The sequence below is a fragment of the Nannobrachium achirus genome (assembly GCF_963921795.1).
Source record: "Nannobrachium achirus genome assembly, chromosome: 23".
NCBI classification, from domain to species: Eukaryota; Metazoa; Chordata; class Actinopteri; order Myctophiformes; family Myctophidae; genus Nannobrachium; species Nannobrachium achirus.
In genome coordinates this window covers 6,583,492-6,603,218 of record NC_137830.1, presented here as the reverse complement: position 1 = coordinate 6,603,218, position 19,727 = coordinate 6,583,492, and the positions used below count along the sequence as shown (strand labels likewise).

Sequence of the window (19,727 nt, the reverse complement as noted above, 5' to 3'; positions counted from 1 at the left end):
TAAATTGAAGTGGATCGGCAGCATCCACCCAACACCGATAAAGACAACGATAGCCGACAACTACATAGTTAGGATCAACAACGATGTGGTTTGTTTATTTTATGGCTATCGTCATCGTTATCGCTGCCGGTGGAAAAGGGCCTTAAGGCTTGCATTTATGTAAATCTTTCCCCCTAAGATACCGCATGTCACCAGGAAAACCTGTTTCCATAACTTGTACTTTAATCCCTATCCTGGGGGCAACGATCACCAAAAATAGCCGATCTACAAGTAACCCACCCTAATGGCGATTAGCGACCCTCAGGTCTATAGAGCTTCTAAATACAACACAAACTAGTCGTTGTCACAGTTGGCACAACAGTTCCGTGGCAAAATGCGGGGGATATTAAACTTCCTTACGACGCTTGGTGTACTCAGTCTGGTGGAAGGTGTCGTCCTTGTGTGGCTGCTTTAACACTCACTCACATAGCTCTGTGCTGCCTCCCTTTGGCTTTCACAGACATGACAGGACATGAGCGTGACATGAGGTGTGACGGGCATGAGGTGGAGGTTTTGATACTAACTGCTCCCTGACAGTCGCAACAAACTCACAATGCGTCACACAACGTGACGTGTTGTCAACTTGTAAATCTGCTGTTTTTGTTGATGAGACTAGCTTGGTTGTACCGTAGGCTGAAAAAGATCTCACCAAGTACAGTGGAGACTACAGTTCTACTCAGTATAAGTGGTTAAACTGTGGTGAAATAAAGCATTCTGAGGCACCCCTGGACTTGCCTGATCACGGCACCCACTTTGAGAAACCCTGTACTTCAGTACTGACGAACAACCCAAGTGTAAAACCAAAAAAAATAATAACCTGCCTATTTTCTCTCAGCCATCTCCTCCCAGCATTCCACAGCAGTCAGACACGTAAGTGCGCGCCCGCACGTACAAGCGAGTATTAGGGGGAAGGGGCTTTATACTCCTCGATGAAAAATTCATGGCCAGTGTTCAGCCGACATTATCCTGACATCAATATTGCATGAGGCCTTTTAAAGGCCTTTTGTAGTGGGCCGGGCGGGCGGGCCCGTAACCGTACAGAACTGTACTGTACTGTTGTGTGGGTGCCAAAGCTGTCACAACACATCGGCCCTGACGGAAGCCTATTGAGACGCCAGGGCAGGGACCTTAGATGACAGCTGGATGACACCACATATTAATGGACAAACAGTTGAGGTCTCTGGGCTGAGAGAGAGAGAGAGAGAGGGAGAGAGGAAAGTGTTAGAGTTTAAAGGGGCACACCTCTTGTGTGTGCGTGCGTGCGTGCCTGCCTGCCTGCCTGCCCCCTAACCTTAAAAGGATCCCTGGCTAATGCGACAAATATGCCTTAATACATTATAATTGTCCTCTATAAATACAATGTCAAATTAGAAACGCCTTAAATATTTCATTTCTTCTAGAAATTGCGAATCTTTCACTCAATAGGGGAAATGCCTGTCGCAAGTTGATGATGTCATAAATGTCATGTGTCATCTTTATGGCATGCATGTCCAAAAAAAACTAAAAACACAAACACATTTGAAATATTGATTTGATGCTCATATTAACCATAGGTAGTATTACCTTTGTTTTTATTTGCACATGCATTTCATAAATTCCATAGGGATAAATCACAAATTACATTTATGACATCATCAACATGAGACAGGCATTTCCCCTATTGAGTGAAAGATTAGCTATTCCTAGGAGAAATAAAATAATTAAGGTGTTTTTAATTTTACATTTTATTTATAGAGGACAATTATAATGTATTAAGGCATATTTGTCGTATTAGCCAGGGATCCCTTTAACACTTCTGCTGCTTCTTGTTGACATGTCAGCTCGTCAATGAAAGGGTTAAAACCATGACGCCGTTGACAAACCACCTCGTCACTGTTACTGTAAATACATTAAAACTATTATTACCTACTGTACGTCTCGGCTGTCCATTCCACGTCGGTAATGTCCGCTAATTGTTTACAACGCACGTTGGCCGTGCACGCGAAGCGAAGCTCCTCCATAGCAAATCCATTGATCTTCCCATAAAGAGACTTCATTTACTCGGAAAAAATAAATTTTGATCCCAAGGCTGGCGTTTTTACAGCTCAGTCTGCACTCGGATGGCGGCCGCCATGACACTTTGATGTCAACAGACTGTCACGTGACTAGATGGGGTAAACGTTGAAGGAAGTAAAGTGAAAATCCATCGGCGCAAAAACAACCCCGCCTGGCCCTTCAAAATAATAGCTGCGGCCTATGGAGGAAGCGGTGCGGCAGCAAGGAAAATGCATCCCCTCAAAGTAAGAAGCAGCAAAAGTGTTAATACACATTACACACTTGACCCTGCACTGCCTGCAGCATTTCCTCAGCCATGCTGTCTGTCCATAAAGCTATCATAAAGTGCAGCAGCCTCTAATCTTCCCCGTCAGCCTTTAAGGACCCCCCCCCAAAGTAAGCGATGCATTCTCACGTACTGAAGCACTCAAGGTCATCTGTAGCTGAAAAGGGTATTGCATTCCATGGACACAATGGCAGCAGTTCCCTTTCCCTCTTCAAATTAATCCACTGAGACCCGAGGGCCCGTTTAGATGCCTTCTAAACGGTTTTCCCGAAACAACGTATGTTTCAGTGGCACTCACATTTTATTCATGTCAAGAATCCCCACAATGATATATTGTGATTGGCCATCCAATCTCAAGTTTATGCCAGACACCCCGAAAGACGCAAAGATTTGAGTTAAAATCTTAAAAATCTTCACTTTGTGCCGCGCTACGATCTGCTGTTTATGAAGAGTAGAAGATAAAGTGTAAAATAATGTTAAAGTGGTTAAAAAAAAGAAAAGAAAAACGTATTTGCACCCATTTTCAAGACTTAACCAAAAACAGCCCATCCAACTGTGTACAAGCTTTGTGACGCGCAATGAGCTTCTAATATATCGTCGTTGTCGGGTGGAAACCTTGTATGTCCAAAAGCGTTTGTTTTGTATTTATCATTTAAAAAACGAACTAAACTAGTGAAAACAGCAGATCTACAAGCACACAACGCCTCGCGGTGCGAGGCGTTGTGTGCTGGTAGATCTGCTGTTTTCACTACTTTTGTGCGAAGGCCTTGTGTGATGAAGCAGGGCTCTGCTTTGCGAAAAGAAAAAATTACAAATTTGAAACTTGGAGATACGAGGTTTATACACAGATGATTTCCCGGTGTTGAAGCGTTAACGGCAGCTCCATGACTCTCTGGCTGTTCCTTTTATCTGCTCCTGTCTCCATCCCAGCTCTTTCATCTCCCCGGTCCCGTACACTGACTCATCAAAACACAGGTTTCACAGGGCCAGGCTGCTCTCGCACACACACACACACACACACACACACACACACACACACACACACACACACACACACACACACACACACACACACACACACACACACACAGCACAAGGATTATCCCATCTACGACGGGAATGTGCCTGTGCCTTTTTATTGCATTTTAACCACTTAAGCCGCTATTTTATACTTCTGGCCAGGGATGGGACGATATGAAAATTTCTAATCACGATTATTGTGACAAAAGAAATCGCGATTTACGATATTCTCGCGATAATCAAAATCCCTTATCATGGGGCGGAACATATGCCAAATGTTGTCGCGTTGTGAGCTTGTAGATCGGCTATTATTTGGCAAAGACATTTGATAGAGAGTGGAAAAAAAAGACTGTATCAAGTACTATTAGAAGTACCTTTTACAAATCATTGAGGGTTTAAAATGATACCGGATATGCATCTCGGCAAATAAAAGGTGAATTGATCCCAGTGCATGACGGAGGACGATATCACGATAAATTAAATCTCCACAATACGATTATCGTGAGTGTTTCGCTTATTGTCCCTTCCCTACTTCTGGCTATCCAAAAATGACAGATGTACAAGCTCGTAGCGCGTCACTTGGTGCTAGATCTGTCAAATCGTGACTATGTGTGCAGATCTTTTGAACACATACACTCATTGTATATGTTCTTTTAAAGCCAGTGTTTTAAAGTCTTAAATCTTTGCTCTGGAACAATACACTTTGAGATGGGGTGTCGGTGGCCACAGATATAAAAGTTTGAGCACCACTGATATAGCGACACGTTTTTAAGAACACTGTTAGGATTTAGAAGACATTTGTGGACTCAATGGGTTATACTCTCTCTCTCTCTCTCTCTCTCTCTCTCTCTCTCTGAGCAAACATCACCCTCTTATCCTCCCAAAAGAAAAGATCTATTTTTTTTTCCCTTCCTCCATCCGTATGCGGCACTCTCTCTTTCTCAAACTCTATTTTTTCAAACTATCTCTCTCTTCTCCACAATGCCAATCTTCCCACGGCCCGTATGAGAAATGGTTCCAATATCCCCACGACGAGGCAGTAATGATCAGAAAGCAATAGCGGGGCGAGTCAGTCAGCCAGACAGATAGCATCCTGCCATAGAGATAGCAGGCTTTGCTTGGGCTAGCACTTGTGTGTGGGGGGGCATTTTGGCAAGTTGAGGAGGAGAGAGTTTTCTCCTGCCAGACTGACTGCTTCGCTGCGCTTTTCCCAGTTCTTCTCCTCACACTGAGTTCATGTTTTTTTTTTTGGATGTAATGTTCTGGGATGTGTAATGTAATGATTTGGAATTCATCAATATCACTTCAGTTCAACCACTTGGCTTAGTAAAACCAACCTGAGTTGCACTGTATATTCGATGAGTTATTTTTTTTTCCATCTACCCCAACTCTCTAAATATTTGAAGCAAGAAATAGGGTGCCATGGCATTGGTCCCAAATATCATTGTTCCTACATCCCATTAGTCAGAATCTGGTGCACTGTTGAAAAATACTATGCCTAAACCTAACCCTAAACCTAACCTCAGTAAAACTATGCCTAAACCTAACCCTAACGTCAGTAAAACTATGCCTAAACCTAACCCTAACGTCAGTAAAACTATAAACTATGCCTAAACCTAACCCAAACCCTAACGTCAGTAAAACTATGCCTAAACCTAACCCTAACGTCAGTAAAACTATGCCTAAACCTAACCCTAACGCCAGTAAAACTATGCCTAAACCTAACCCAAACCCAAACCCTAACCTCAGTAAAACTATGCCTAAACCTAACCCTAACTAAATTTGTTCTAATGAGATTTCAGACGTAGGGGCAGTCCCCAGAAATATCAGTAACAGCAAATGTAAGCAGTAAATCCAAAATACACTGATGATCTCGATGTAAAACTATGAAACTATAATCTATGAACAGGTTGTGGGGGTCCCTGCTTCATCTCTCTCTCGACTAAGGGGTCCTTGGCCTGAAAACGTTGAAGACCACTGCCATACATTACAACCGCTAAGCTCGTTAACAGGCCGCTGTGTAATCAAAGGCTCAGAGCACCTGGTATCAATCTGTGCTGCTTGATTCTGTGCGGTAGAAAATGCACTGACAATTAATTATATTTGATCACTTACTGTTGTTTTCTGCGGCAAACGCATATTTGGTAATGCCCATATTTGGGCATGTTTTGACGTAACATTGTTGACTATCATGCAGGGGTCTCCATATATGGGTAACTGGTACCATATACATCACTGGCCAGATGGCCAAGAATTGGGCATCTTACTAGTATTATACATTTAGTGCCATGTAATCGATCAAACATGTCTTATTTCACCGAGAAAAGAAAGATTGTTAACGCTACTGTCCGTCACTTAGTTACGGGCCGGTGAAAAAAACGACACCATCTGGAGATAAATTCCGAGATAAAGCCATTTTACTGCCAAGGATTGCATCGAAGCCAACGGTAGTGGAGTAAAAAGTAGAGCCCGACCAATGCCATATTTTTTGAACGATTGCCGATCTTTAACCGATGTTTTGTAATAATATACGTTTGTAAAATAATAATAAATAGCCTACATTTTTAAAACTTCTTAACTTCAAAAACTTTTTTTACCAATGGTCCGGGAACCACCAGTGGTCCTTGAGGGGTTTCCAGGTGGTCCCCAGCAAAATGATGGAGATTTGGTAATCAAGTAAAAAGTACAATATCTGTATCCCAGATGTAGTGGAGTAGAAGTAAAAGTACTGGAAATTGGAATTACTCAAGTAAAGTACAAATAACTCAATCGGTGTAGTATAGTAGAATGTCAGACATGGATGTTGAGTTTTATCATTCATTTATTTAATTTTTTATGATTGGTCTTAAAATTATATTAAAAAAAGATTGTCGTTTTGGTCGCTGGTTGGCTTGAGGCACCGGAAAATAGCAGATATACAAGCTGTCAAGAAACACGTTGACTATATGTAGCCTACTTTTAATTAATCTACTGTTAACTTCTGTGTAGGATTATAGACCTATCTTTCAGCTCTAGGCGACTTGTGGCTAAACAAAAAAACATTTTATTGTTTTACAGGTGTCATTCGTAAAACTGCTGCGCAAAAATGCTATAGTGCGCACATGGTTTTATTACTGTGTGACTGTTAGTTCTATTGTTCAATGGTGAGAGAGAGAGAGAGAGACAGAGAGAGAGACTCAGTGATGGATGGAGTGTGCTGACGTTCGCAGGCTATTAGACTGTCTCTCTCTCTTTCCCTCCATCGCTCTCTTTCTCTCAACCTCTCTTTCCATTTCTCTCTTGCTTTCTCTTTCCATCTCTCTCTCTCTCTCTCTCTCTCTCTCTGTTCCTCAGGGTCAAACAACGTAGCATGCCACCTCTCTCAGACCCTTTGTCTTCACCCCCCCCCCCCCACACACACACACACATTCACCTCCCTCCCTCCTCACCTTTCACGACGATGATGATGATTATGATGATGACATTGGGGGGTGAATTAGGTTGACGATCTAGCATTTGTTCATGTTTAGTCAATCATAAAAACTAAAAAAAAATAAAACTAAAAAAAAAAACCCGACAGCATCAATATGTTTTGTGAGTCATGTCCTCCTAACGATCTGCGGTGATGTCATGTCAAGTTGTATAAAGATGCAGCAGGGATTTTGTTATCTGACCCTCTGGAGTGACACAACTCTTTAGAACACAGGGTGCAACATCTCTAGGAGCAGTGTCCAAAAATGTGTTTTGTAAGAATCGGCCTCATGGTGGCGCTAGAAGAGGGCCGTGTGTGTGTGTGTGTGTGTGTGTGTGTGTGTGTGTGTGTGTGTGTGTGTGTGTGTGTGTGTGTGTGTGTGTGTGTGTGTGTGTGTGTGTGTGTGTGTGTGTGTGTGTGTGTGTGTGTGTGTGTGTGTGTGTGTGTGTGTGTGTGTGTGTGTGTGTGTGTGCAAAGTTTGGCATGGATGGGGCAACGGTGGAGTTGTGATGAGTAGGGAAAAAGTGTGATGTGACGTGTGACGGACAGACTGACTGACTGACAGCCGGTGGAGGTTTTGATAGTAACTGGCGGTAGCAATTAATCAATTAATTAATTAATCAATTAATCAATTAATCCATTCATCCATCCATCCATCCATCCCTCCCTCCCTCCCTCCACTCACTCCACTCACTCCACTCACTCCACTCACTCACTCACTCACTCACTCACTCACTCACTCACTCGGACTCAGAGGTGGAAAAAGTACTAACATGTCTTACTTGACATAAGTACTACACTATAGAAATACTCTGTTACAAGTAAAAGTCCGGAATTCAAAATGTATTTGAGTAAAAGTACGAAAGTATTGGCATCATAATGTACTTAAAGTACCAACATTAATGGAAACAATGTTTGAAAATAGCAGATCTACAAGCTCGCAACGTTGCGACACGTTGTGAGCTTGTAGATCGGCTATTCTCAAATAGCCTAGGTATAAAATAGGACTAAAGTGGAAAGCTTAAAACTAATTAAGTTTTCAAATAGTGGAGTACAATATTTGGATCCGAGATGTAGTGGAGTAGAAGTAAAAGTATTGGAATTTGGAAATACTAAAGTAAAGTACAAATACCTCAAAATTGTACTAAAGTAAAAGTACTTAGTTACTTTACACCACAGCTCGGACTCAGAGAGAGACGTTGTGGTGCAGGGATGGTGTTGCTAAGCAACAGCTCCAGATAAAGCAGTAAAGCGGTCTGCAGCAAACAGCTGGCATATCCTGCGTCTTTGTGTGGTAAAGTTACACTCATAGTTTGTCCTCCAAACTGCCTTTCATTGCAGGCTGTTGGGCTTAGAATACGAGACGGGTTTGAAATGTTAAAGCCGAGAGCTCTTTATTCTTTACCTTTTGGCCTTAGACGATTGTGGACGTACTACTGGCATTGGTTTGGAAAAACGTTTTCATCTTTCTGCTTGGTGTGGAGAACCAAGGACGTGTTGAGTTTAGAGAAGGGGAACTATTCAACAGGGGGTCTGTTTTTTTATATATATTAAGGACCCTCAAAATGATATATATTTGGCCGCGGACCCCCACCAACAAATGTTTTGTACCAGGGACCCCCATTAGAGACAATATGTGTCAAACATTATTTTAAAAAATGTCAATTTTGGGGGTGATTTTTCAGAAAACGTGTACACTCCTAGACCAGGGTGCCACAGAAGAAGAACCACTGATGTGTGTGTGTGTGTGTGTGTGTGTGTGTGTGTGTGTGTGTGTGTGTGTGTGCGTGCGTGTGCGTGCGCGCCATTGATCCATTCACTTTTATGATGATACCACTCTCATCTGTCTCATGATGGATTCTCAAAATGACACCATTCATTCTATGAATAAAGCTAAAACAATTAAGCTTACAACAGACTTTTCACCTGCTTCATCTCCTCTGACACCAGTGTTCTCAACTTGTTCCAAACATATTTTCTTTTCTGTCTAGAATGGGGGTGACACAACCAGATTCCTCTACGATATTGTTAAAATCCATGCAGGCATCAAATGTGTGTTTGTTTCATTCTCTAATATCCACCATGTTCAGGCTCTGGTGGTGCTTGGCTGATGGCGGGTTTACAATTCTGTGGACTTGTTTGGATTCAGTTACTGAACTGAGACTCATGTTGTTTCAAGTGTGTGGGGCATCAGAAGCAACTGAAACACATATGTGTGCCCCTTGTAATTAGGGGTGGGTGATATGGAAAAAAATACTTTATCACAATATTTTCCAAGTTGTATCACGATACACGATCTTATCACAATTCTTTTTCATGTTGGTTTTGATGGTTATTTGTCAAGTTACTTAACAGTTCAACCACCTGACAAAAACTAAGAGAAAAAGGAGTAACAGACCATTTAGACCAGTGGACCTAAAAGTGGGGTCCAGGGACTAAATTGACCCTTACAAGCATGTAACTCTGACATTATACAAATGGAACCAAATGGACCCGTAAGGGTCAGAGTTAAGGGGAGACCTTGACATTTAGTCTGAGAACTACTGATTTAGACCAAAATGCAGGTTCAAATGGATTCTGCAATGAATCTCTGTATTAGCAATCCAACATGATCTTTTCTATAAGGCTCCCTCATTGTATCACGATATATAGGATCTCTGAAAAGTCATTTTGTGGAGACATAGTATCGTCTCAACGTTATTTATCACCATATCGCCCACCAATACGTGTAATGTATTTTGTAAATGTGGACTCAAGAAATAAATGTATACGTGTGCCCCTGCTCCAGGGTTGCCCAGGAGAAGGCCCTGGTGGCAGCGTTGGCGCGGGCCGAGGCGGACGCCAGCGTCCAGGACGAGGTGAGCCGCATCCTGGCGGTGGAGCGGGCGATGACCCACGAGACCCTGGAGACGGCTGTGATGAGGGAGAGGGTCAGCGCGGAGGACGAGAGGCTGCGCGCACAGCTCTATGTAAGTACTGTATGCACACGCATTGTTAATTGATTGATTGATTGAAGACTTTAGGACGTGCAGAGAATGTTAGAGAGGCAGGGGCTGAAATTTCTAAAAGGGCCTTTTGGTGATAATATTGAAAATAGCAGACCTCCAAGCTCACAACGCGTCAGCGCGACGCGTTGTGAGCTTGGAGGTCGGCTATTTTTGATACTTGATACCACACTGAACTAACCATTATCAAGTCAATACTGGAGATGTGGCGTATGGCATGGATTTCTACACGGAGAGGGCAATTCTTTCAACATAAGATGCTGCGTTCAAGTTCAGGAGAGTTTGGACAAGGACATTTTCTTGAATGCTGCCTTCAGGTACGGCATGGAAAGAGGATATTTGTATTTCTATCACCATAGTAAAAACTGCATTCATGGTCTGGAGAGCAGGCACCTTTTTACAGACAGGTAAAAGGGCAGGGGATCAAGCCCCGTTGATGTCTATGTGTGCACGTGCCTGGGTTTCAATACAGTACTGCAGAACTTGGAACAGCTGACTCACTCGCTAGCTTCCGCCGTGGTCTGAAGACTCATCTTAGCCCATAGCACTTACCGTAGCACTTGTCTTCCCTCAATGACCATACATGTAATTGAGATAACATTATTATTATTTTTTTAATTCTTGGTCTACCTATTCTTCTTAGATTTGCCTACTATTTCTTTCCATTTGATGTATTTATATTGATGCCCTTGCTATTGTAAATTGCTCTGGATTTAAGAGCGTCTGCTAAATGCCTAAATGCTAAATTGCAGTACATTTCACTGGTACAAGGTCAACTAAAAGGATAAACACCTCAAGAAGCTTTTGGGCTTTTTTCAATTGGGGTCCTTTTTTCAACTCATATAACATAGAATGACAGACAAATAGAACACGGTACTATGCAGCAGAATCCTGCACGGGTCAAAACCCTAACCCATTTTGTTATTATTTGAATTAAATTAAATCACATAATCTACATCTGCACCCAGAGAATATTTCCAATTATTTAATTATGGATGTATATCCAGATTTGCTTCAGTTTCCAGTTCTTGGTGTGTGTTTATATCCTGCCCTAGGCTGTTACAGAGAGAAGGCCTGGGACTTTGTTCTCCCCTAAATCGCCCTTGTAAACATCGTTGGACGAGTATTCGTCACCTCGTGCGCGCACATACACACACACACACACACACACACAAACGCACGTACACTAAACGCACGCACGCGTCAGGCAGGCGTCTCATTTTCACCAAAGAAAACACATTCTCCCTGGAGTGTGCGGCGGCTGCTGTTTACAAACCTATGCTATTGATTATATACCTCATTTCACACACACTCATCATCGCCCCGTAATAGAAAAATGAATCATGTTTTTTTTTTGGAGGGGGGGGGGGGGGGGGGGAGGAGGAGGAGGGGACATGATATGCCATGCTGCTGCCGGGACAACTGTATCAGCCACCCCTCCAGGGGCGTCAATTGGGTATGGCAGGGGTATGCAGCTGCCATAGCTTGGCTACAGGGGGAAATATTGAAATGTACTTTTCATCTGCATGTTGCTAAGGTATGGCAACATGACTGGTGTCCCTCGCACGCTGTTGCCATACCTTAACTTTTTCTGAACTGACGCCGCTGCACCCCTCACTAGGGATGGGACGATATGAAAATGTCATATCACGATTATTGTGACAAAAGAAATCGCGATTTACAATACTATCCTGTGGTGGAACATTTGGGAGAAGGGAAGGGAAGGGGAGCCGGAGAGTTGACAGTTATTTTTTTTTTCTTCTTGTTTTGTCACTTTGGTTCGACCCTGGTCTGAGGTGACAGGACAGGGGGAAACGTACTGTAGATGTTTAGTAGCATAGAGTGGTATATACTGTACTATACCCAAACTGAATCTTTGATTCGCACCTCTGCAGTCAGGAGATTCTGATTCTGTTTCTGTAGCGTGAGGCAGCTTGATGTCACAGGGACTTAACCCCCCAATCCAACCCTTGATGCTGAGTGTCAAGCAGGGAGGCATTGGGTCCCATTTTTCAGTCTTTGGTATTATGACCCCCGGCCGGGGAATCGAACCCCCGACACTCTAACCACAAAGCCACTGAGCTCGTTCTGAATTAACAAGAAGCTTGTGACTAAAATAATAGCTACATGGCAAACATTATTTTCTCCATTTCCTGATGGTTTTGGTTGTACAAGGTCCAATCAAACTCTAACTAAAATGACCCTCTAGTCTTTTTCCAAGCAAGTTGCGAACTCAAAGCGCTTTACAACGGTCCATTCATTCATACATTGGGAGTTGAAGCGGCGAACAGTCGACGCCAGCGTCCTCACTTCCCACATCCACACACCAACGGTGGCAAAGCTGACACCGACCGACTCACTGGAGGCAATGTGTGGTTCAGTGTCTTGCACAAAGACACTTCCACATGTTGGACAGGATGAGCCGGGATTCGAACCACCGACCTACGGATCATTGGACAACCTGTGTGATGTCTGTCTCTGGTTAATTTTTCCTCCGCTGTCTCTCTCTGTGTCTGTGGTTCCTTTGTTTTGCGTTGGTAAAACTCTGCTCCCTGCGTCTTTTCTTCAACTCCCTCTGCCTTGACACCACGGAACAGTCGTGAGTGACTGCCTCGGGACAGATAGATACTGCGACAGTTAACCCACTAAGACCTGAACAATACATAAAAGTGTCTTCTAAATCCTGATGGTTTACTGAAAAAAACTGTTTCTATATCAGTGGTGCTCAACCTTTTCAAGTCAAGGACCCTTGAATTATATATTTGATCGCAGGCCCCCCCCCCGTTCCAGGAACCCTGGGAAAGAAAGATTTGCGTTACACATTCACACCGCTTTAATTGAGATATATTCAAGATTTGCAAAAAAAAAAAAAGAAATCCCGATTCTTCAAAAAATATCAGATCTACAAGCTCGCAGCGGCACTGAGCTTGTATATCTGATATTTTAAAGCATGAAATAATGGTTAAAGTGGTTTGAGTGACACGGAATGCGTTCCCGTCTCAAATGACTTAATATTTGAACATATAGACTTTGGCGTAATGAGATTTCTGCGGCTCATTTGCACGCGGCGCCTCCTTCCCAAGACGATGGAGACGGAGAGCCGGCGTTTCTCTTTCCTTTCCCGACGCCGAAACAAATGGCGTTTGCATTGCGCTAAAACACATAAGTGTGGTGTAATTGGAAATTGAAATGGGGGGCTTTGGATGGGCGGCTCCAGAAGTCGATAAGCAGTCGTGGAACGAGCTCTCGGTGCTTGGCAGACGGCTCTGCTGAACTAAGCACACAATCTAAACGCTGATGGGGCTTTCACAGGTGATTTGTCCCCACACTTATACGCTCCCCTGGCTGGCTCTGGCATAGCGTCACATCATAATATATGTCATATTACATGCCCTTGTGTCATTGATCAGCATCGCAGGAGTTAGTAGAGCCTTTGTGTTTGACTCTGCTCGGCTTCGCAGATCCCCTCGACTCATAGAAACCCAGGGAAGCATCCGTGACATTTTAGCTTTGAGCTAAAAAAGCATTATAGAGGATATGCGCATGCACAAAGTAAATTTCAAATCGAGTGGCAAAGTGAGTTTAACGTTGTTTAATGTCACAATCAGACGGGACTTTTCTGTTTGGATGTTTGGATTTCAATGCCAGAAAGTAGTTTTTTTGCCACTCAGTAGGTGTTCCCGCATAACTTCCTGGTATGATGATGATGTCACACGCATACCCACACCTCATTTCACGCTCCATATATGGCCGAGACAGAATTGACTCGTGTCACGGCAACCACACTTGCTAGTTAATTCCATCCTTGTCCCTTTTATGTCCACATATGGAGATCCGTGATGTCATCAATATTAGGCCCATATCTGGGAATGCCCATATATGGAAATGTTGTATCAGTCTCATGATACAGTGTGGTTGTCGCGATGCAAGTCACACTTGTAAATGAATTCCGTCCTTGTCCCTTTTATGCCCACATATGGAGATCCCTGATATAATCAATGTTAAGCCCATATCTGGGAATGCCCATATATGGACATATTGTCTTGCCTAAAGGGCGAGGTTGATTCTCGCCCTTAGGACGGCTTACTGGTTTTATAATTTGGCTATTCAAAAATATCAGATCTACAATCTCATATTGCGTCAATTCATGCTAAATACATATGCTAAATATGTATATTTATGTATTTGGCTTTAGGTCTTCATCGTCCGAGGAACTGACCTAGTACTCTGACAATGCCTTTATCCCACCGCTGCCCTGTCTCTCCATCAATTAAATTGATTAGGTTGTTTGATTAATGAATGGTTGCACCACTAGTTGGGCTCCCATTCCCTTTGTGTCCAAAGACGTTAAGAGTTTTTTTATTCACACGACTTGGTTGAGTTTGTCCTTGACCGCAGCCATGACCTCCTTGGGTTCTCTGAAATGACTGAAGTGTTTAGACTAGAGAGAGAGAGGCTGAGAGTGTGAAATCAATGAAATCACATTCCATTTCACTTCATCTAAAACGTTAGAACATTTAGATGTAGGGCTGGGTTTGTGTGGTTACCTTCTCATGTTATCCAAAGGTAGTTTGTTTTGGCGGGTTGCATTTATTTCTTGTGGGCTCGCTGAAAGCGAGAACACTTTGTTATCTTCATTATTTATCTATCAAGTTCTCCTCAAAAACGAGGTAATCTATCAGTCAAGTTCTCCTCAAAACTTCTTTCACCGCTTCAAAAATCAAACCTCGGTATACTTTCTAACTGCTTTAGTTCTATATTTTTATGAATTCTGAATTCCGAATGATTTTGTTTGGAGGGCCAAATTGTCATGTGAAGCTTGACCAATCCTCAATCCTGCATGCACGGACATGTATGGGACATGTACGGGACAGACAAAGCCACTCCTTGAGAATCTATGGGAATCCTCAAAAAAACATGTACGGGACTGACAAAGCCACTCCTTGGAAGCGGCTTTCACCGATCGGGGCAACGGTGGAGGAGATATGAGAAGGGCAAAAGTGTGACGTATGACGTGTGACTGACTGACAGACTGACAGACAGACTGACTGACAGCTGGTGGAGGTTTTGATAGTAACTGCGACCCGACGGTTGCAACAAAACGAACAGTCTTGGACATACAAGGTTTCCACCACGACGTTATATTTCTCCAACAACAGTGCTTGTTTCTGTTTGGGGAACTTAAGCATGAATTGTTGGAAGGTTGACCCGCGATGTGCTCCGCTCCGCTCCTCGACGGTTAGCTAATCGGCACCCAGCGCTCGTCGTGCTCCTACCTTTTTATCCAGCCTGCCTGCCGCGGTATTGATTCGTCTAAGCTAGCTCATCGAGATGCAGGTCACGCCGGGGCGGAAGGGGACCACCGTTGCCCCCCCCAACAACCCCCACCCCGTACATCACACACAATGGGGGGAAAACGCTGTTGTGTGAGAGACGCTAATGCTTCCACACGCCGCGGCAGCGGCGCCGCTCACCTTATAATGGCCAACAGCAGCGACCGGCGAGCATTAGCCGCGCCAATTACCGCTGCGACCCACCACCGAGATTGAGGGGTCACACACATTATGGGGGCCCGAGCGATAGATAGCACATAATTCCTCCATAGGTTATATTTAGTGTTGTGTAGTGTACGTGTGTGTGTGTGTGTGTGGGGGGGGGGGGGAGGGAGGGGGGGTTGCATGTGTGCATGTGCATTATGTACTTGTATTATACTCAATGGTGTAAAGTAACTAAGTACATTTACTTAAGTACTGTACTTAAGCACGGTTTTGAGGTATTGGTACTTTACTTGAGTATTTCCAATTTTCTGTACATATAACATCCTATTGGAGAAATCTGTTTCCATCAGAACAACTTTATAGTTGACGTTTAAACCACTTGAACCCCATCATCCATATTCTGGGGGGAATGTTCACCAAAAAAATAGCTGATGTACAAGCTCACAACGTGTCACAACGTGATGCATTCATTGCATTGTGAGCTTGTAGATCTGCTGTTTTTGGTGAAGAAAGTTGGCCCTAGATGGAAAAAAAGGACTCATCAAGTGCATTGCAAATCAGGTCTGTTTTACAAAGCATAGTGAAGTGATATTGATGTAGTGATATTGATTAATTCAAAATGTTCTCAGATTATTCTGCGGCACCTCTGGACTTGCACCCACTTTGTGAAACTCTGAAATAGACAGTCCTCATCAACAAAGTATACACAGGATTTATGTAAAACACTGTGAAAATGTGCGACTGCATACACAAATAATCTTGTCTGGCCTAAAATCACATCAGCAATATTTGTTACCAATCGAGTCATTAAATTTAGCCATTTACTACTGTATGTTTTGGCCCCGCCGCCTAATGGCTTTGAAAAGAAATGTAATTGGCCCGACGCCCAAACTTATATTTGCAGACCCCACACTCTAAAGTGGCAGCGATTATTTGTAATTACCGTCTGATGTGTGGACAGGGCTGTCACACCAAATTCTGGGTCCTGGGATTCACTGCGGGTCCCCCATGAATGTTTAAGCTTGTAGATCTGCTATTTCTGAAAAATCGTGAACATTTTGACAAGTCTTTGAATATTTCAAATCTTTAAAAAAAAAAAAAAAAAACACAACTATGTTTCTATGTCAGTGGTGCTCAAAAACTAGAGGTCTTCACGGGTCCAATTGTAACTACCCGAACCAAAAAGGACCCGGGGAAAATGGAGCCGGACCCATTTGGCCCGTCTATAATTTGGAATTTCAGAACCGTTACCCGTCTCGCCCCGAAACGTGACGGACCCGAAACGTGACGGACCCGGTCTGACGGCCCCGTACTATTAATAGGCAAATTAGACCCGATACCCGCGCAGAACGAGAGGTCCAAGACCCGAACCTGTGGCCCCGAAATGACGGAATACCAACGTTATTATTAAGAGTTGTATGAGACTTCTTTCTTACCTAAACGTCGCCATGGTAATGGTTGCAGCTGCTGCTGCTGCTGTCAGCGGCGCTGCCTGCGTCTCTAGTCACAACATGATCTTTTCCCAGACCAGTAAGTCAATCAATGCGGACAGTTTGTAAATACAAATAAATCCATGTCTTCTTTATTCCTTCTTCTTTGGCTAGCCAATGATGTTGTTGATAATAGTCTGCTTTGAAGTTTCCATTATGCTTTGCAGAGCATGACAAAACGCGATGACAACTCCATTGTGATTGTGAACCACAAACCAACACGTTACGTTAATATCAAATCTTTGATGATAATAATAATATAACTGCCCCAGACACGGCAGACAGTGTCCTCCTCCTGGCTGAGGCTGAGTTTTATTTCACTATCTAGGCTTAAGATTACATGCTGTATCATTTAGGGCCATCTTGTGGCGAAATCGTTGTAGTGCACTTGTACGCATCTTTTTTCAATCTCGGCTGACTTGGTTCCCCTCGGGTATCAGGAACCGGCGATTTCACTATCAAATACCCAGGGCCCGAGACATACGGCGGCGGCTCCGACCCGGCCCCGACCTCACTGCGCATAAACGGCCCCGTTACCCGGCTCGGGGCGGGTCGGACCCCGGGTAATTTCGGATCTCGGGCAGGTCCGAAGACCTCTAGCTCAAACCTTTTCATGCGAAGGACCCCCAAAATGATTTGCATTTGACTACATCCCCCATCTCAAAATATTTAGTTCCGGGGACCCTCCCAGAAGCAAAATTTGAGTTGCAAATATTTGCTTAAATAATACCTAGGCCTATATTCAAAGATTTGCACACATTTTCACAACTTTTCAAAAACAGCAGATCTAGTGCCGCGCTGCGAGCTTCTACATCTGCTATTTTTCAATATAACAAAATAATTGGCCCTAGTAACTCGGTCCCACTTTCCACCCATCTTGTGACGCCCCTGATGTGTGGATGCTAATAAAATTGACGAGGGACTTTGGGGGAAGTTAAACGTTTGATCCGCCGGTGGAAATGATATTGTTTTCCCGCCGGTAACGCTAATCCTGCAGGTCTTTTTGTTTCAGCAAACAGAGAAACGCTGCAGTGTGAATGTTACTGCTGTAAACAACAAGCAAACTGCTGTGGAAGAATGACCAACCCAGGCCTTTAAGCTGACGCTCCCGTTCCAGAGCCACTTAAAATAAATAGTGAGGACTGAGTAAATGCACAGCATATGGCCTCCGTCGGTTGGAAACCTCATATCTCTAGAACTGTGTTCATGTTTCAGGACTCTTAATTCAAAAAATGTCGGGAGTAGTAGGAAGATCTTCAAGCTCGCAACGCCTTGCTTCGGCACCGTGTTTTCGGATCCGCTACTTTTGAGTGACATTGTATCAAGTAGAGGTGTTCATTTACCGAAGAAAAAAAGAAACGTGTCACAACGCGACGTACTTGTCTTGAGAGTTTGGACACGCTGTGTCCAAACTTTTGACTGGTAGGTTATATTTTCAGCAAACGTTGGGCCTCCCAGAATATAAGGAAGGCTAGGGTTCATGCAGTTAAATCTTACATACCTTATAGCTTCATCTCTTGTCATGTCAGTCTCTCTCTTTCATTCTCAATATTCAATTCACTCTATTTCTCTCTCTCTCTTCCCGGTGTCCAATTCTCCAGCAGTCACTCCCTGCCTCCCTCCCTCCCTCTCCCCCTCCCTGCCTGTCCTGTCCTGTCACGGTGAGTGGCGGCAGGTAGCTAAAGCCCGCTCGTGGAGCAGTAATTGAAACCTCTCAGTGCGTCAGACTGCTAGTAGTAGTAGTAGTTGTAGTAGTACGAGTGTGTTGTCATTGTCATTGTTGCTGTGGGGTTTTCACTCGGGGGGTCCGTCAGTCAGTCAGTCTGTCTGGGGGGAGCGTGTCCCCGTGTCACACCTCACACGTGTCCTGCCATTCAGGGGGAACGGCGCTGGGGGGGGGGGGGGGGGAGAGAGGGGGGGGGGGGGACACGACAGGTGTAACTATGGCCGGGGCTCTGGCAGTGTAGCTTAGTGCTCGCTGCTGCTTATCCGCTGACTGCCACTTATACTCCACGGGCCATACGAGATGTCGTTATACCAAAGGTGGCAAAGGTTACTATCAGTGGTGTGATATGGATTTTAGAAGTGTGGGTCCTCTAAATTCATGACGTCATGCGCGCACGCTGTTTTTATTGTTAATTAGTGTCAATAGTGTGTGCATATGAGGCGCGCGTGTGTGCAGCAAAATAAGTGTGGGCTCGCCGAGCCCACGTGAGCCCATGGCATCTCACCCCTGGTTACTATGCATTTTTGAAAAGCTCTATGTCTGTAGATAATAATTTGGTATTATAACCCTTTCTGAGTCACAGCTAAGTTGGGGTTATCAGCCGCTAGAGTTGGGGTCCCATTAACTTGACTTCATTATACAAGAAAACAAAACATTATCTGCTTTAAGTAGCATATGAGGGGTCAAACTAGAGTTTTTTTTATGATTCTGAATCCATTGCAAGCATGTGTTTTGCACAAAACAGGTGTAACTATGGCCGGGGCTCTGGCAGTGTAGCTTAGCGCTCACTGCCGCGTATCCACCGACTGCCACTTACTGCCTGAACGCAAATCTGTGTCACTTTAAATTTGAACCACTTTAACCATTATTTTATGCTTTAACTATTAAAAAAATAACAGACATGCAAGCTGGTGCTGCGCTGCAAGCTTGTAGATCTGCTATTTAAAAAGGAAAATAAAAAAAATCGTGAAAAAAGCTTACGCAAGACGTGACAAGGAGGCTAACGTTGCTGACTTTGCTTTAACAACTGTCATTGTGCAATAAGATCATTGCTGTGCAGCAAACTCAATAGTCTATACTATCTGGCCATCATATAAGTCATCTTTATCAGATCTATACTATCTGTTCATGATATCATTCATCTTTATCAGATCTCCTTTGCTCTGCAAGCGGAGACC

The 19,727-nt window shown here is 43.7% G+C and overlaps 1 protein-coding gene across 1 annotated transcript in view; it reads left to right on the top strand.

Moving 5' to 3' along the window:
• The window catches only part of chchd3a (coiled-coil-helix-coiled-coil-helix domain containing 3a), a 214,003-nt gene that overhangs the window by 69,415 nt on the left and 124,861 nt on the right, over nucleotides 1–19,727 (top strand). The window contains exon 5 of the mRNA XM_080754100.1: nucleotides 9,619–9,799. Within this exon, the coding sequence (XP_080610226.1) occupies nucleotides 9,619–9,799 (181 nt within the window). The remainder of the gene's footprint in view (nucleotides 1–9,618; nucleotides 9,800–19,727) is intronic.